Genomic DNA, 16382 nt, shown 5'->3' with positions numbered 1-16382 from the left:
CATGTTAGTTCAGATTTTGCAGAAGAGGGAAAGCTAGAAACTGGGAGACCACAAGTTCTTAGTACATACTGAGCATAGGAGCTTGAGTGTCAAGGAACTGCATAAGGACATCCTGAAAGACCGGAGCACTGGCTGCCGAGAGAGATCCTGAGGAAATGGAGCCCTTCTCATCCACGACTTCAGAGTCCCCACATCTCTGTAGAAACAGACAAAAGTACCAACCACTGTCCCAAAGGAGAAACTCTATGTCCATAAACTCAAAAAAAGAAGCCTTCAAGAGATCATTCCTTGCTTGCACTTAGGGAAAGCCACCACATAAGTTTCTGTAAGCTGCTTCATAGTCTCTAAGTAGGCCAATACTTCTGCACCAAGAGCACCTGTCTTCAGAATCATCCAAGAAATGGAATACACACAAAGCAACACTTTTGACCTACTTTGGGTTAGACGGAGCAAACACCGTAATTAACAGTATCAGTGTTAAGAGACGTGCTGATCTGCCTTTGCCTTTCACTGTTGCAACAATCTGAAGTTAGCTAACTTCTGCTCTGCTTTACTGCTGCTAGCTTTCCAAGAATAAGAACGTACCTCAGCCTCTATCTCTGCTTGACGCTTCTCCAGGAGTTTGGCCACGACCATAGCCCTGTGGCGTCCAGAGCGTTTGTAGCTGACAGCCCATTCACACAGCAAGGCCACCACTGCATCATCATCTGGGGAGATCTGGGGAGAGACAAGCACTTTTGTGAGAATGTGACCCAAACAAAAAAGGTGAGTAGCCCTAAGGCCTCAGGTTGGATGTAACCAAGAGCTAGAGAACAGCCTGAAGTCTGCTACATCCCCCTCTTCCTCACGTGCACCACAGATGTCAAGGTGAAGTCTTCCTGCTTTGTCTCTGTTTGACTCTGCTTTGTGACATGAGGTGAAACACAGCCTTTGACAATACTGCAGGCTTGTGTTGCTTCAGAAAATAATCTCTTTCAGCAGCACATCTATGAAGTGTCAATCTTACACACAGCAAAACAGTTTCTCAACAGCATTATACCAAACACACAAACTACCAGCCTTGCAGCTCACCTCCAGGAACCAATGGAGCACTAGCTGCTCTGTGGCCCTACACATCATAAATTGGTCACTCTCTTCAGCCAGCTGAGGGGACTGTCTCAGGCTTATGCACATTTCTTAGCATAGACTTGGACTGGTGCACAGACTCCCCCTGTTCTCACTTTAGTACCTCCCTAATTTACGGCTGCGCAAAGTACTTTGCAGTGGGGATCACACCTCTCGGCCATAGGCCACTACCTCGTCAATCATCTCCAGACACAGGGCAGTAACCAGGGAACACAAACAAGAACACAGCCACATCCAGGACCAGGGCCCAGCCGCAAAGTCCCAAGGTACCTCATGACTGTCTTTGGTTGGACCCAGCCCAAATATCCTGTTATATAAGGAATCCAAAGAGTTGCTGAAGTCAGATCTTTCAAAGCTGTGACTGTCCAGAACTTCTAAAGTGTGCAAGACACGGCCAATAGTGAAACCTGGAAGAGCAGACAAAAGAAATTCATGTTTGGCAACTGCTACAACTCTTGAACAAAACAGTTTCTAGGAGCTCACTGCTCAGGAGACTGCCTGAAGAAAGCTGTACCAGTCAGGCAGGGGTCCATCTAGCTTAATATCCTGACTATCCATAGCCAACAGCAGATGTTAGGGGAAAACATTAAAGCATGGCACGTATACAGGAATGCAGTCCTCTGGTACACACTTCCAGTTTCCAATAATAGACACTCACTCTATACCAAGGAAACTGACCCATGCAAGATTTTGCACTGGAAAGAAAACGAGCCATTTGGTTCTCTTCACCGTTGAGAGGGAACACCGATGCCAGCACATCAGGAAACTTCTCAGGGCAACATGGAACATGGCAGAAAAACTTAAACCTACAGCAAGTTACCTGCTGTGGTTTCTTGGCACTTGTCAAACGACCAACGAACCTCCACAGCCTGGCCACGCTCTTTTATTTGCTGCTCAATTTCACGAAGCTTCGCCCGAACCTAAAAGCAATAGACTTGCGTAAACATCCAAGAGGATGCCTTAGAAGTCCTGTGTAAAAAAATTATCAGAAAACAAAGAACATGACAGTAGTTACACTTTACATTAGATTTTGCCCATCTTCCAAGGTGTACTTGGCTATCATACTCATGGCAGAATGGGAGCACCTCTGACTGCGCTTATCGCACAACATGAAAGGAAAATCCTGAAAGAACTATGATGCAGCTATTATCCTGGAGCACCAGATCTCCCTGTTCCAAAGGCTGCTCACCTGCTGCGTAAAGGCTGAATTCCCTCCTGGCATAGGCAAGTTCGACGGGGCTATGGGCAGGTGATCCAGTGGGGAACCAGTCTTTATCCTGCTATCAGTCAGGGAGTAATGCCACACAAGGGCGCTTGGGCAACACAAAATTATACTCTGCAACAGACAGAAAAATGAGGATCATTCAGCAAATTAAGGTCAAAACAGTCAAAATTTTATTACTTGCTACAGAAAGCCATTCATTTATTCCACTGCCCAGACATTCATCATCTTGTGCGTGTATTTACTGTTTAGGTTTGTGGTTTTTTTTGGTGGTGGTTGTTATAAGCTTCAAGACTCTTCAGAGCATACAAGAGCAGAAAGGGATAGACTAGAATTTTTGCAGTATTAAATGTCTTAATCTAGGTATGCTTAAGAAGCCAGGAGCAGAGTTCCATGTTATCCAAAAGCATCAACACGTTGCTGCAGAGCTCCCTGCTTCTTATAAGCAGACCTTATTTTCTTATGACTCACACTGTCAATGCACAGTCCGACCCTCCTGGCCCAGGAGCAGCATTTACATTACTCTTGATGTGGACTGTAAATCAGCAAAGTGTGAGAAGAACTCTGAGTCAACAGCCCCAAGCTCATTATATTGTATTATTTAATAACAATATTTATGATTATAATATCAATACTATTACACAATTTCATTCATTTTTAATCTTGTACAGACACCCACAACCACAGCCAAATCTTCGCTGAATGATCCCTAGGATACACCTCTCCAGTTTCCGGGTCATGAGGAACCAGATGTTAAGATGGACAACCAAGGCTACTACAAATGCTCAAACCAAAGAATCCATCATTTCTCTGGGACATCTGAGCAAAGGTTAATTACACACACTGATAGAAACGCATCTGTTTCCAGCCCGACTTTATCCAGCTCCAGCCACCAGATCTTACTGCGCCTTAGCCTCACCTACTGTCTGCAGACAGAAGATCTGTACATCTTCTCTCAGAAGGGCTCTTCTGATACATACTATAAAAATAACCTGACCATCATTAACCAATTTGAACTTTTTAAGCAGGCTGTTCAGACCCCAAATCAGTGAAATCTGAGATGTAAATGCTCCTATATTTTCTCTGAAGGGAGTTTCCCTCAAAAAGGATTTTTATATCCAAAAAGGCATGTTTTACCATAAACTAGAAGAATAACGTTTTAAATTGAAAGCGACTAAGAAAGGCTTAACACAAATACAAAGGGGTTATTTATAACCCCCACCTTGCTCTCTAGGCCCTTGCAGAGGCAATCTTACTTCTAGCCAGCTGTACCCTAGGAATTTTCTTTCTATCCTGTTTGAGAGCTGGCAGGCTGCTTCTTGATCCTGTCAGGGCTCCTTGATCTCAATTTTTCTGCTGAGCTGCAGGTTCCCAAGCTCTGTGCGCTCTTCCTCTCCAGCTCCTGCTCCATCCTGCACTCTCTGGAATCTTCTCTGCTTCAGCATGCTCCTGGAAGGGGCAATCTCCAGTGCTTGCACAGGGATCTACCTGACTTAGTCACTCTTCTCTTGAAGGAGAAAAACACAACCATGAACAAACACACTGAACAGAACTCACCTATCGCCCTCTGACACAAGCACGGTCTGGACTGAGTCCCACAGTGACACAACAGCACTTGCCCTTCAAACATCTACCAGCAAGGCTTCAGCATCCTTGCCCTTTTACTGCAACCTAGGGCTTATTCCAAGTACACAGACTGTAAGTTTAGAGTCACTCCTTTTCTTAGTCTGCCACCGTTTCTGAGGAAAGTGGTCTGGCTAAAGGGTTAAAGTTCTTCCATACATAAAAGTGTGTAGGGTTTTCTGTGTTTTTTTTTTTTTTCTTTGGTTGCTGTTATTTTGGCAGTTCCATGTTTTTGTCATTGTAGTTTTGTTTTTCTTTTGAAGAGCTCACAAAATTATGATGTGCTCTTCTTCATGCCTGGTGTAGCTTCCTTTCCTAGATGACAGCTTTTTAAATGATACACACAACGTCAGGTGAAACGTCCTTTTTTTCCTTGCTCTCTCTTCAGCAAAGCATTCCCAGGCATCTGAAGCACACGTGAATAGAGCAAAAGGCTCTGTTCCAACCCACTTTTCTTATGTAATTCAGTCAAGGACACTGCTACAGCACTGAAGTCTGGTACCAAACTCTCTTAACGTATCAGCAAGTACTTACACATCGACAATTATGGCTTGAAACTCCTACACTCGGGAAGTTATTTGTCTCAAGCCGTAGTGATTTCTTCTGCAATGGCATACCCTAGGAACTGTTCCTGCTGACCCTGCTGTCATCAGCTACTGCGTGGACCTACCTGAAGGATGCAACTGAGTCCATATACCACCGGCCGGTGCTGAGGGCACAGTAGTAAGTCACTGAAAGGGCTGGGAGGAGGATTCCCGGCAGCTGGCTGAGGGGTCGGAGTTGAAGGAAGAGCATTCCCTGTCTGCGTAGACAGGATGTGGGGTGGGTGCCCACCAGCACCATCCAGCTGCATAGCAAGCCTGCGGGTGCAGAAGTAGGCCAGACGTCTGGACAGGTACGCAGACTGCACAAACTCTCCAGAGTACTGTAGGGAAGAGCAAGGTAAAAAAAAAAAAGTCCTCATTAGAAGCAACATGGAGGAAACCCTTTATCCTCCCAAAGCTGAATACAGCACAGCACTGCCTCGTAGAGAGAGGCCCTTCACACAGCACACCTTGGCATCATCTACCACCCACTGGCTACTAAGCATCAGAGAAACTCCTTAAATGCTCTCCTATGACAATGAATCCACGCATCAAAACGTACCCACACCCAGCCTTCCCAGGGCTTCAAGAGTCTATCTAAAACCTACTGTGACAAAAAGCAAAAAAGAAAGAAAAGCAGCTTCCAAGCAGAGGTGCACAATGAGTACCAGGAGTCCCACTATCACAATTACGAGGTGGACAGGGATTGCCAGGTCTAATGCAGGGGAACAGGATAAAGGAGAGAGAAACAGAAAAAAGCAGGACTCGAAAAGGTTTCCTTGCATCAGCTAAAATGATGCTCGAGCAGGACATTCTCCAGCATTCACAGTGCAAAACAGCTCATCATGCCTTAGGCAGTCTGGAGGGGACTGACAACAGACAAGTCAGAGCTCTCCTAAAACAGCAGGTATTTCTTACCCGTAGCAGCAAGGGTAGGAGCATTTTGAGAAATTCGTCTTCTCCTGACCGTATCTTCTCGAAGCACTCAAGGACCCACGTGAGGAATTCATGCCGGTCCAGCATGCCATCCTGCACACAGATAAAGGCAGAGCAAATGGACAAGAGCTGAATCAAGGCTCCCTAAGGTAAGGCAGAACGGCAGCAGCTGCTTGCTTTCTCATGGCAATAACTCTAGAAGTTTGCACAATCCTGTACTACCCCATTCTACTACCGAGCTCATCCTGCCCTAGAAGAACTAGAACTGCATCCAGCCCTGAAGGTCTATTCATAACAAGAGTATTATGCAAAAACACATCACTCTGGGTACTCATCCCCTAGCCCTCCCTACGCACCCACCCAGCACCCCTCACCTGGAACATGAACATAGCTAGCTTCTCGTTGTAGTCCCACTGCTTCAAAGCTTGTTCCACCTCCTGAGGCATCGGCCCAGATGGCGAACCACAGCCTTGCCCTGGGAGCTGTCTGTAAAACTCCGCAATTTTCTGCAGCTGCTCTGACAGGTACTTGGTGATGATCTGCGTCCATTCTGGAGGAAAGGAACACGTTAACAACGAGCACGGTGCTGAACAGAAGGAAAAGAACCAACGCCTAGGTTAGCATCCACGTGGAAACCCAGAAAAGTTCCTGTCATTTGAAAAGTAGCGAAAGAGAGGAAAAAGTAAATATCACACTATTAGCTTTGTTCCTGGACTGGGGGTGGCAGTGAGGTGGGGAGACCACAGTAATGCAGGGTTAGGCCAGCCTGACCGAACATCCTCAATCACCTTCCAGACAGCAGAAACACTGCAAACACTTCAGCTCTGAAATTGTCTTTAATCTATTTGAGACACCAGTGCAAAGCCATGATCACCAATTTCTAAAAATAATTATTTTTTACTAAAATCTAACTGTATAAAAGACAAACTCAGTACACAAAGTAACAGTACGACTACACTCTCCTGGGACAACGCAGATGACAAAACCCAAGGCAAAAACATACAGCTTGGGTCAGCAATAGGACAGATACCCAAAGGAACGGGAAAGCAATTGGAATTAATATATCCAGCAAGCTGATCAACCTCAAAAAAAAAAGCTTCTGCAATTTTTAAACCAAAGATAAACAAGAAAGAAAAAATTCCATGGCCATCAGCTGCTAGTACTGCTTTTCAAGGGAGCGTGGTCAGGTCCTGTAGTGACAGCCACACGAGCCAGCAAACAGACACTGAAGTTCCTCTAGACTGCAGTAAACTGGAGCAGGCCGGAACACAAAGGACGTTAGATGTGGGATCCAGGAAGGCTTAATGAAACTGGAAATATATATGAATAATATATGGGAATTCTCTGGGAAAGATACTTACTCAGGAAGAAGCTAATCACTCATAGCTAAGCAATAACATTTGCAGTCTTTGTAGGGTAAGGAAAAAAAAACAGGTAATGCTGCAGAGGAGCACAGAACTTAAGGGGGAATTTTGAAAAAGAAAGTGGAAAAATAAGAGGTAGGCTCTGAGGAAGGATTTCTGTGTGCTAAGACTTATTTTTCAGAGGACTCTCCCGAGTGGGCTCTGTTATTTCAGACAGTTATGCACATCAAAGCACCAGGATTTATCAGCAGGAAACAAATTCATGTTGATTTCCAGGCTACCTCTCACTGCTCAAGAGCACGCCGTGCAGGAAGCACCTGGGATGAACAAAGCAGAGCTCCACACAAACGCTTACCGATGAAGGGATCAATGACATGCCGCTTTTTCACCTTGGTTTCTGTGATGGCTGCATAATAGGCACAAGTCATTTTGATGAGCCACGCCGCTCTCATCACCGGAACAGTGTATTTTGCCAAATAACCAAAGACCTCTTCCTTCTTGCTAAAGATGGGTACCTGTAACAGAACGGAGAGGGGGAATCGCAACCACGGACTTGGACAGGAACTCTTCCGAAGCAATGCCACACACCGCAGGCACTACCACCTGTGCAGGGAAAAGAGGCACCGTGCTGCTCTGTGCCTCGAGAAACCTACTGCAAGAATTTGTCTCTGGTCACAAAGCAACAGCACCAGAGCAGTTCAGCATAAACAGAAGCAAAACAAATTGAAAGAAGACAGAAAACAATTACATCGCTGTAAATCCACGCCCTGAATCCTGCAAACGGCTCTGAGGATATCCTCTGGAGAGGATGTAAACAACTACAAAAGGTGCAGGCTAAGGACTGAGTCAGGAACGAGCATGAGGACAGAGTGGAGACAGGACTCTTCATGTTGTAAACAAAACAGAACGGTTACAGTCTTGTAATATCACAAGCGGCCAACAGAAGACAAGAAACAGGGAACTGAATACCACAGCAGGAAGGAATTCATTAATCCAAGACTCCAAAATTCAAGAGAAAGCATGGGAGGGTACCAGTGGAATCATCAGACTGCAGATTTATGAAGCAGGAAGCGGTAACACATCACAGCAAAACATACACCTGCACGGGATGCCATGCAGAGCACAGGTATGTGTGGGTTCACAGGGGTACGAGAATTACACAGAGAACAGGTACATTTTGTAGCTATCAACTTCCCCAAACTACTGACTGTTGAATTGCTCACTCGCTGTGTTTCTTACATTCTGCCCAATTATTCTCTGATGCCTCAAAGCCACGGACTCATTGGCTACCAACTGCGCTGTTTTCACGTCTGTCTCTGAAAGCTGATGGAGCACACTGCAGAAAACTGGGAGAGGCCTTGAAAGGCTCAGGTTTACACAGTGACCTCAAGAACCTAACGGCTGATGTGCAAAGATATAAAGACTAAATTTATTAAGAGACCAGAGACAGATTGTGGGGAAAACCAATTGTTTTATTTTCCCAAGGCTGCCCCAGAATTCAAAGGGCCAGGTAAATTCCAGTTTCTAAACTCCGTGCTCTGCTACTATTTTGCAGCTGGAGGTTTTATTTTTCCACACTACACAGTAGATTCCTAGGTTCCTTGTTTATTGACCCAGCATGATAGGCAGTTAGCTCCCCTTGTTATTGGGCCCCATGACATGGCAGAGTGGGACCCTTCTTCCTTCTCCCATACCCTAAAGCATTCAGTGCTGCCAGGGTAATCCCTAGCCCTAGACCCCAGGGCACACAAACGCTTTACAGTTTGGTCTCAGCCAGGCTAACATGCACTGTTCTCAGCTTAAAACCAGAAACATGTGTCACTCAACAGAAGTCTGGGAAGTAACTCAGCTGATCGTTTCCAGTAATTCCCATTACAACTTTGGAGAAGTTGGAAACCCCCACAACAGGAAAGGTCCTCGTCTAAACAACAGGCCAAAGGCATCAGCAGCACCTCTTCTGAAAAGGATCAGAACCTCAACAGAAATCAGTCACGCCACGCAGGGCAGCAAACAGAGCTGAACCCAACCTCCAAATAAAAAACAAAGGACGAGTGCATTGAGCAGGGAGACCACAAGTAGCGCAACACACGTCCTGGATAAGCTCAAGATGAAAACTTCGAGAGATGTAGATGGAAGAAACTCCTCCAAGCAGTAAAACCTTCTACTAAGCAAACACTTCAGAAGGAAGCATGGATAAAATGTTCTGCCCTGCCGGACAGCCTCTCCTGTGACATACCTTCTTGGCCAGGTGAGTGAGAGGCTTAGTTCCAGCCAGATCGGTGAACCAGTTGTTTATGGCACTCTGCGAACGCGCTGTCACCAGCCAGAAGTTATCCTTCTGATTCACCTGGGGTTTCCGTCTTCCTGTGTCGGGCAGTGTATTGCACCGCAGCTTTTCTGCAATAATACTACTAAAATTTGAACTGATCTGGAGGACGGAAAGAAAGAAAAAGGGCAAATTACATTTCATAGCTGAAAAATCTGCTCTGCTCACTTAAAATCCCATCTATCCTTCCTGCCAGAAGTCTCCCCGGTTATGAACTTCTGAAACACACACACAAAAACGCCAATAACTTCCGTTACTCGCAAAGAGGAATGCTTCTAGATGACAATACAACAGCTGAGCCAGGACTCCAGCTGAGATGGACACAACTCTTTATGAACACTTAAGTCAGTCCAGACTGAGGGCTTCTGGGACTTAGGTGAGCCAAAAAAAAACCAACACCACCGCGCTTATCGATTGCCTTCCATCCCAGGTCACTGCCAGTCCTCTCAGAAGGGAGACCAAGTAGGTAACGCCTTGATATCAGAAAAATGAAGTTGAAGCCAGTTTTGCAACCCTTGTGTTTAAATTGTCAGATGTTTCAACAAGCCTTACATCTCTTCCACCATCGCAATGACCTAACCAGGCCTATACTGAAGAGGTTTCTCACTACCGGTACCGCAATCTCCTGCTTGGACTGCAGAATATAAGGACATATCTACCAGCTGGAGATAAAGCCACCTGGCTGTACCAGGCCAGACAAGGATCTGCTCCCAGAGGCGGGAGCCACAGCTGCCGACCAACGCCTGCCAACACCGAACTCTGACCATGCAGGGGCAGCTCTTGCAGCACCCATCCCGAAGGCGAGGAGGCTGCCAGCAGACCCACGGCCTCCCGGGACAGCCCAGCCCAGCCCTGCGAGCTGCCAGGAGGGCTGCTCCGGCGGGCTCTCACCTTGGCGGGGTTGAAATTGACGTTTTTGGCGCTGCCGTGTTCGTCCCCAGAGACGGCGGGCTGGTTGTTGAAGCCTTGCTTGACGTTCAGGGCAGTCAGCTCATCCTGTGGGGGGCGGGAGGCGGTCAGCGTGCCATGAGGGGTCCCCTGGGGGTCCTTGGGAGTCCCTGAGGGATCCCTGAGGGGTTTCTAAGGGTCCCTTGGAGGTCCATGGGGGGTCCTTGGGGGGTCCATGGGGGGCCCTTGGGGGGGTCCCTGATGGGTCCCTGAGGACGAGGCCGGGCCCGGCCGCCCCCCTCCCTCCGTCCCTCCCCAGAGCCCCGGTCACGGCCGTGCCGGGTCTCCCCGCGGGGCCGGGCCCTGAGGGGCTCCCCCCAGCCCGTCAGCGGTCAACCACCCCCCCGCACCTCCTTCTGCTTGGGGTCCTGCGGGTAGACGTCGGGCGGGCCGAGGCGCGGCCGCTTGAGCGGGCGGTGCTCGTAGCTGAGGACGCCGAAGGCCGCCATCCCGGGCGGCCGGCGGGCAGCGGCGGCCGGGCCACAACAAGGACCGCCGGGGCCGCTGCGCATGCGCCGCCGGCCCGGCCCGAACGCTTCCGGACGGACCCGAGCGGAGCCGGAGCCGCCGAGGGGGGCCGGAGCTCCCCGAAGCCGAGCCGAGGGCGGACGGAGAAGCCCGAAGGGGAGGGCCCGAGCCCGCGCCGGGCGGAGGCGGAGAGTGCCGAAGGCGGCCGAGGGGCGACCGGCGCCCCCTGGCGGACACGGCGGGGTCACGTGGTCGCCACCCCGCTTCCCGCGCCGCACCCCGGGGCTGCCCTCGGCGCCCCGCCACGTGCCCGCCCCGACGGCACCCCCGGGAACCCCCGGGGACCCCACGGGACCCCACGGCACCCACAGGGGACCCCCACAGGACCCCCAAAGGGACCCTCACTGCACCCCCAGGGCAACCCATGGGACCCCCACGGCACACCCAGGGCACCCCCGGACCCCACGGGTCCCCACGGGACCCCAGGGCACCCCACGGCACCCCCAGGGTACCCCCAGGGGTCCCCACGGCACCCCTGGGGCACCCCACGGCACCCCGATGGCTCCCCCAGCGGACCCCATGGCACCCCCAGGGGACCCCCAGGGGACCCGCCACCCCATCCCACCACCCCCAGCCCACCCCCCAGTACCTGCCCCATGGCCACCCCCACCACGGCCACTTCCCTGACAGAGCCCCCCCGGTGACCACCACCCCGTATGTGCCCACGGGCCTGCCCGCAGTTCAGGACCCCCCCCCACAGCAGCCCGATCCCCGGGGGGGCGAGCTGTGGGGTCCCAGGGGGGACCTGGAGCTGCGGGGGCCGGGCAGGAAGAGCGGCGGGGCCCCGTTGGGGCGAGCCATGGGGCCCCGTCGGGGCGTCATACAGGGTGGGCCCTCGGCGGCGGGCGGCGCCGTGCGGCAGGAAGCGGCGGCGGGTGCGGAAGCCATCGGCTGAGCAAGGTGGGCTGCGCGGGGCCGTCGCACGCCAGCCGCGCCATGGCGGTGCCCGCGGCTTTCCTCGCGCCCGTCCTGCTGCTCTGCGGGCTGGGCCCCCGCCTCGCCGCTGCCCATGGCCCCACAGGTAAGGGGGGGTGGGGACCACCCCGTGGGCGGTGGGGACGGGGACAGCGCTCCCCAGTGATGGCGGCCGAGGGCAGGACGCGGGGCCGTGTCCCGGGGCTCCCAGCGGTGGGGCTGCCGGGAGAGCCGGGCTGTGCCGGGACATCCCGCTGGGTGTCGGGGCTCCCAGGCGGGAGCTGGAGCATCGCTGGCCCTGTGGGTACCAGCCCCACGCTCGCACCGGTGTCCCCGTGGCTGCCGTTACTTCTGGAAGCCCGGCTGCGGGCTGCCCATTGACAAAGCACCTGCTTTCCCAACAAACGCCGCCCCTCCGCTATCTCCGGGCCTCGCCGCCGGCCCGGAGGGTGCCCTCCATTTCCACACGCCGAAACAACCTGCGCTCGGCGCACGTTTGCTCGGCCTCGTGGTTTATCTTGGGTCACAAAATGGCAAACCCACGTTTCCCCTGGAAAAGCACGCTCACAGAGAGCGGCCGTCGGCCGAGCCCGCCGGCGCAGCCCCCTGCTGCCGCAGCACGGGCAACCGCAGCTGGCACGGCGCGGGGCAGCGCGCTGCTCGGGGCGCATCTGGGGCCTTGAACTGTGCTGGTTTGGGTTTGGGTTTGTTTTTTGTTGTTTTTTTTTCACCAGCTCAGGGCGCAGACCCTGGCAGAGCCCCGTAAAAGCCAGCGGTGCCACCACGGTTACGGCAGGAAGAGGCGAGCGCGGATGCGGGGGGGAAAGACGCTGAGCTGGCAGTTCTCGGGAGGAGGACGTGGGGCGGCCGTGGGCCGTGGGCAGCGCGAAAGCGGAAAGTGCCCGGTGGTTTCTGTGCCCTGCAGGGGTGGAGTGCGTCCTGTTCAACGAGGAGTACATGACCTGCAAGTGGGGGAGCGGCGAGACGCTCACCGCCAACTACTCCCTCTACTACTGGTGGGTGCCCCTGCCCCGCGCCAGCCCCCCGCAGGGTTTCCAGCCCCCCGCCGGCACCTCTGTGCCGAGCCCGGGGGTGGGGGCTCCGTCTGTGGGCCCACTGGGGGGGGACGCACCCGGAGAGGGCTCCAGGAAGGGATGGGGTGCGCGGGGTCCCGGGGAGCCCCCGTAACCCGCCGTGCACAGGTACGAGAACAGGTTGCCCATGGTGGAGTGCAAGCGCTACCTGTGGGACCAGGCTGTCAGCGTCGGCTGCCACTTCAACCACAGCGAGATCATCCAGTTCCAGCCCTTCCACGTCCTCCTCAACGCCAGCCTCAACGGCCAGACCCTGGAGATCCGCAGCAAGCGCATGGAGCTGCAGGACCTCGGTACGGAGCGGGGCAGGGGGTCCCCAGGCTCCCCGGGGCCACCCGCTCACCTCCCGGCTGGTGGCAGGGCCACGGGGGCGTGGGGACGGTGCTGACGGGCGCTGTCCGTGCTCCGCAGTGAAACCGGGGGCTCCGGTCAACCTGACCATCCGCAACATGAGCAGCAACCAGCTGCAGCTGACCTGGAGCTCCCCGTACCCCAAGGCGCAGTGCCTGGAGCACGCCGTCAAGTACAAGAGCAACAAGGACACGAGCTGGATTGTAAGAGGCGCCGGGGCAGGACGCCGAGCCTCCGCCCGTCCCCGCAGTGCTGGCCCTCACTGCCTATCCCTCGTCTCTCCCCAGGAGCACGGGGTGAAGGGAGACATCTTCTCCTTCCCCAGCGTGGACTACGAGAAGTACTACACCTTCTACGTGCGCAGCAAGATCAACAGCTACTGCGGCAGCACCCAGCTCTGGAGCGAGTGGAGTGTCCCCGTGGTGTGGGGCAGAAACTCCACCAGCAAGGGTAGGAGCACGCCCATGGCGCCGGCCCCTTCCTCTGCCCCACGGTGGCCGTGTGCCGGCCGGTTCCCCACCACCAGGGCTCCTTGCAGGTCTCGCGGAGGAGCAGCTGCAGTGGTTCTGGATCCACACGGTTCTCGTCCCCATCGCCTCCTGCCTGCTGCTGCTGGTCCTCGTCGTCCTGCTGGTGCGCATGGAAAGGTGAGCGGCCGGCCGGGGGGCGCGGGCGTGGGGCAGCGCCTGTCCCTCCGACACTTCTGTCCCGCGCAGGGTTTGGGTCATCCTCATGCCCCGGATCCCCAACCCCAGCAAGAACTTCGACGAGCTCTTCATCACCCACAACGGCAACTTCCAGGTAAGTCTCCCCATCCTGCAGCGGGGCCGGGCTGGGTGGCGCCTCCTGGCCCTGCTCACTCTCCTCTGTCCCCTGAGGAATGGGCTGGAGTCCCCAAAGACATGCTGGAGAGCTTCAAGCCCAACTACAGCGAGAGCATCTGCTACGTGAGCGAGCTGCCCTCCAAGGACAGCCACGAGCCCCAGTGGGACGGCAGCAACCGCCTGCTGGGGGGGCCTGGGGCCCCGGCTGGCCCCCGTGAGCACAGCCCCTACCAGAACAACTACGTGGGAGTGTGACACCCGCTCCAGCGCCGCTGCCCCGAATCCATCCTGCCCCCTGCTCCCGTCCTGTCCTTGCCAAACGCCCTGAGGCCCCCAGCCCTGCTCCCTGCCGCGGCCACGGAGCGCCAGCACCCGCCCCGTCCTTAGCGCTGGGTGTCCAGGAGGGCACGGCGACGTCCCGCTGCGGGCACAGCCCCGTGGGGGATCCCTCGTGGGGCTGCCGTGAGGGGGCAGAGCCGTGGGATGGTTCCCGTGCGTGTCCCAGTGACACCCTGCGGGGACAGCCAGGCTGCACCTGCGGCCCCTGACTGACGGGGACACGCGGCCGAAGGAGCACCGAGGGACAGCTGCTGCCCCCCGAGGGGACAAGCCACCGGGCCAGCCCTGCTCTCCGGGCGCAGCCTGGCCACTTGCTTGCTTGCACCGCGGGTTTCCAGCTGCAATAAAGCTGTGCTGCACTTGGCTTTGGGTCGGTCTCATTCCGGGGGTTAGAGGGGAGAACACCCCGGTACCCCGGCTCCGACCTCACAAGCGCCGCGGGGCAGGGAGCAGCGCCACGGTTCCATCCCGCAGCAGCAGCATGTTCATCTGCGTCAGCCATGGCGGTGGGTCCCCTCCCGGCCACGAGGACGCGGCGGGGGGACGCTGCGGGTCCGCAGGACGTCCCCTCAGCCACTGTCCCCGCAGACAACCAGAGCTTCCTGGTCAACACCGACTGCCCCGTCCTGCTGCTGCTCTCCCACCTGAGGACCAAGCTGGGGGTCCCGGCCACCGGTGAGCTCGGGGGGTGGCGGGCGGACCCCGCGGGGGCTCCCCATGGGGCTGGCAGCTCTGGGATGCGCGCCCTGGCTTTTCCAGACGTCATTGACCTGTGCGACAAGCTGGGCACCCCCAAGCTGCTCTTCCAGGTCAAGACCCTACGGGAGAGGGCCAGCGAGTTCCTCCCGGCGCCCGGCACCTACTACGTGTGCAGGGTGGACCTGGGCACCCCCGGTAGGCGCAGAGCCCCCCGTCCCCGCGGTCCCCGCAGGACGCTGCGGGAGGCATGACGGCAGTGCCCGCAGGCACCGCGCAGGAGCAGGCGTCGCGGACCTTCACGCCCCTGCTGAAGAACCCCAGCGTGGCGCTGACCGGTGGGTGCGGGGATGGGGACCCACGGGGTGCACGGGGCGGGGGTATCCCCCCCAGGGGGCTGCCACGGAGCCCCCAAGCCCCATCTCCGGCGCAGAGGCGCTGCGGCAGCATGGGCAGCACCCGCACAGGAGGCTGCAGCGCTCGCTGAAGGCTGCGGAGGGCAGGAGGACGCCGACCACCGAGGCGCTGCCCGCTGGCACCCAAGGCCAGGGAGCGGTAAGGGGTGGCCTGTGGGACCTGGTGGCGCTGGGACTGCCACCTCCACCAAGGCCACCTCCAGCGGGGACGGGGACACCGCCACCACGTCCGAGGCCCTTCCTCACCTCTCTGGCCCCCAGCATCTCGTGGGTGCCCGGCGGTGGGAGCTGCCCAGTGCCCATGCCCGCTGTCCCCCCGCCCGCTGTCCCCACGCCCGCTGTCCCCACGCCGTGCCACCCCTCACCCCTGTCCCGGTGCCCCGTTGCCCCCTGCGTGTCCCCGTGCCACCCCCACCCACCCCATCCCCACCTCCCCAGCACCACCGCGTGGCCGCACCCTGCTGCCCCACGTGCACAACCCTGCCACCCCACGTCCCTGTCCCTGTCCCCGTGTCCCCCTGCCCGTCCATCCCGCCCCCGTGTCCCCGTGTCACCCCCGTCCCTCCGCGCAGGGCAAGGCAGCGGCTCGAGGCGCAGCACGATCCGGCGAGGAGCAGGAGGGGGCTCCCCGCAGGACGTCGCAGCCCCCGGGGGGGCGGCAGCCGCGGCCGAGGCAGCGCTGAGCCCAATAAAGCCGTGATGCCCCCGCCTGGTGCCGCTGGGACGGGGACACCGGGACCGGCACCGCGCCCCCCCCCCGCCCCGCGGGCGCCCCCCGGCGGCGGGGCAGCACAAGCCACGCCCCCTTTTTTTCTCGAGTGGGCGGGGCGCCCCCAAAGCCACGCCCCTTTCCCCGGTGGGCGGGGCCCGCCTCTGGCCGGCCGGGTAACTTTCCACCCCTGGCCACGTGGTGCCGCGGGGTGCCGCCCCCTCGAGGCTCCGCCCCCGGGGCGGCTCATCGGGGGGGCGAGGCGGCGGTGGCCACGCCCCCTGGCGGCGGTGATTGGCGGAGGCGGCGCCGAGGCCACGCCCCTCCCGCCCCGGACCGGGCTGCCGCGGTGCCCGGCTCAGCGGGGCCGGCGGCCGGGACG

At 56.3% G+C, this 16382-nt stretch overlaps 3 protein-coding genes across 4 annotated transcripts in view; 2 read left to right on the top strand and 1 right to left on the bottom strand.

Moving 5' to 3' along the window:
* The window catches only part of MED12 (mediator complex subunit 12), a 37048-nt gene extending 26385 nt beyond the window's left edge, over positions 1 to 10663 (bottom strand). For both annotated transcript variants that reach the window (XM_035325280.1, XM_035325281.1), the window contains exons 1-12: positions 10479 to 10663; positions 10072 to 10176; positions 9091 to 9282; positions 7210 to 7369; positions 5865 to 6040; positions 5473 to 5583; positions 4641 to 4895; positions 2315 to 2461; positions 1946 to 2045; positions 1396 to 1532; positions 586 to 717; positions 70 to 196 (exon numbers count right to left, since the gene is read on the bottom strand). In XM_035325280.1, coding sequence (XP_035181171.1) covers positions 70 to 196; positions 586 to 717; positions 1396 to 1532; positions 1946 to 2045; positions 2315 to 2461; positions 4641 to 4895; positions 5473 to 5583; positions 5865 to 6040; positions 7210 to 7369; positions 9091 to 9282; positions 10072 to 10176; positions 10479 to 10640 — 1804 coding nt within the window. In that variant the 5' untranslated portion in view covers positions 10641 to 10663. The remainder of the gene's footprint in view (positions 1 to 69; positions 197 to 585; positions 718 to 1395; positions 1533 to 1945; positions 2046 to 2314; positions 2462 to 4640; positions 4896 to 5472; positions 5584 to 5864; positions 6041 to 7209; positions 7370 to 9090; positions 9283 to 10071; positions 10177 to 10478) is intronic.
* An 830-nt stretch (positions 10664 to 11493) lies between these two features.
* IL2RG (interleukin 2 receptor subunit gamma) lies at positions 11494 to 14212 on the top strand. Its single transcript, XM_035325234.1, has 8 exons — positions 11494 to 11677; positions 12497 to 12587; positions 12774 to 12958; positions 13077 to 13219; positions 13304 to 13466; positions 13555 to 13663; positions 13733 to 13817; positions 13895 to 14212. The coding sequence occupies exons 1-8, from the start codon at positions 11593 to 11595 to the stop codon at positions 14093 to 14095; spliced, it is 1062 nt and encodes a 353-aa protein (XP_035181125.1). The 5' UTR covers positions 11494 to 11592; the 3' UTR covers positions 14096 to 14212.
* Positions 14213 to 14679: 467 nt separating this feature from the next.
* On the top strand, positions 14680 to 15974 carry C4HXorf65 (chromosome 4 CXorf65 homolog). The gene is made up of 4 exons (XM_035324215.1): positions 14680 to 15073; positions 15145 to 15213; positions 15309 to 15685; positions 15864 to 15974. Exons 1-4 carry the CDS (start codon positions 14680 to 14682, stop codon positions 15972 to 15974), a joined length of 951 nt encoding a protein of 316 aa, XP_035180106.1.
* Positions 15975 to 16382: the final 408 nt, after the last annotated feature.

This window comes from Oxyura jamaicensis, chromosome 4, assembly GCF_011077185.1.
Source record: "Oxyura jamaicensis isolate SHBP4307 breed ruddy duck chromosome 4, BPBGC_Ojam_1.0, whole genome shotgun sequence".
NCBI lineage: Eukaryota > Metazoa > Chordata > Aves > Anseriformes > Anatidae > Oxyura > Oxyura jamaicensis.
Note: the sequence above shows the minus strand (reverse complement) of the source record. Positions and strands in the feature narration are given on the sequence as shown.

Excerpts from the sequence above, each read along its gene's own strand:
- IL2RG (XM_035325234.1), top strand. The coding sequence starts at position 11,593 with ATGGCGGTGCCCGCGGCTTTCCTCGCGCCCGTCCTGCTGCTCTGCGGG. Across the intron at positions 12,959-13,076 it reads CATGGAGCTGCAGGACCTCG|TGAAACCGGGGGCTCCGGTC; the intron begins GTACGGAGCGGG and ends CGTGCTCCGCAG. Across the intron at positions 13,664-13,732 it reads CTGCTGGTGCGCATGGAAAG|GGTTTGGGTCATCCTCATGC; the intron begins GTGAGCGGCCGG and ends TGTCCCGCGCAG.
- C4HXorf65 (XM_035324215.1), top strand. The coding sequence starts at position 14,680 with ATGGCGGTGGGTCCCCTCCCGGCCACGAGGACGCGGCGGGGGGACGCT. Across the intron at positions 15,074-15,144 it reads GGTGGACCTGGGCACCCCCG|GCACCGCGCAGGAGCAGGCG; the intron begins GTAGGCGCAGAG and ends CAGTGCCCGCAG. Across the intron at positions 15,214-15,308 it reads CCCCAGCGTGGCGCTGACCG|AGGCGCTGCGGCAGCATGGG; the intron begins GTGGGTGCGGGG and ends TCTCCGGCGCAG.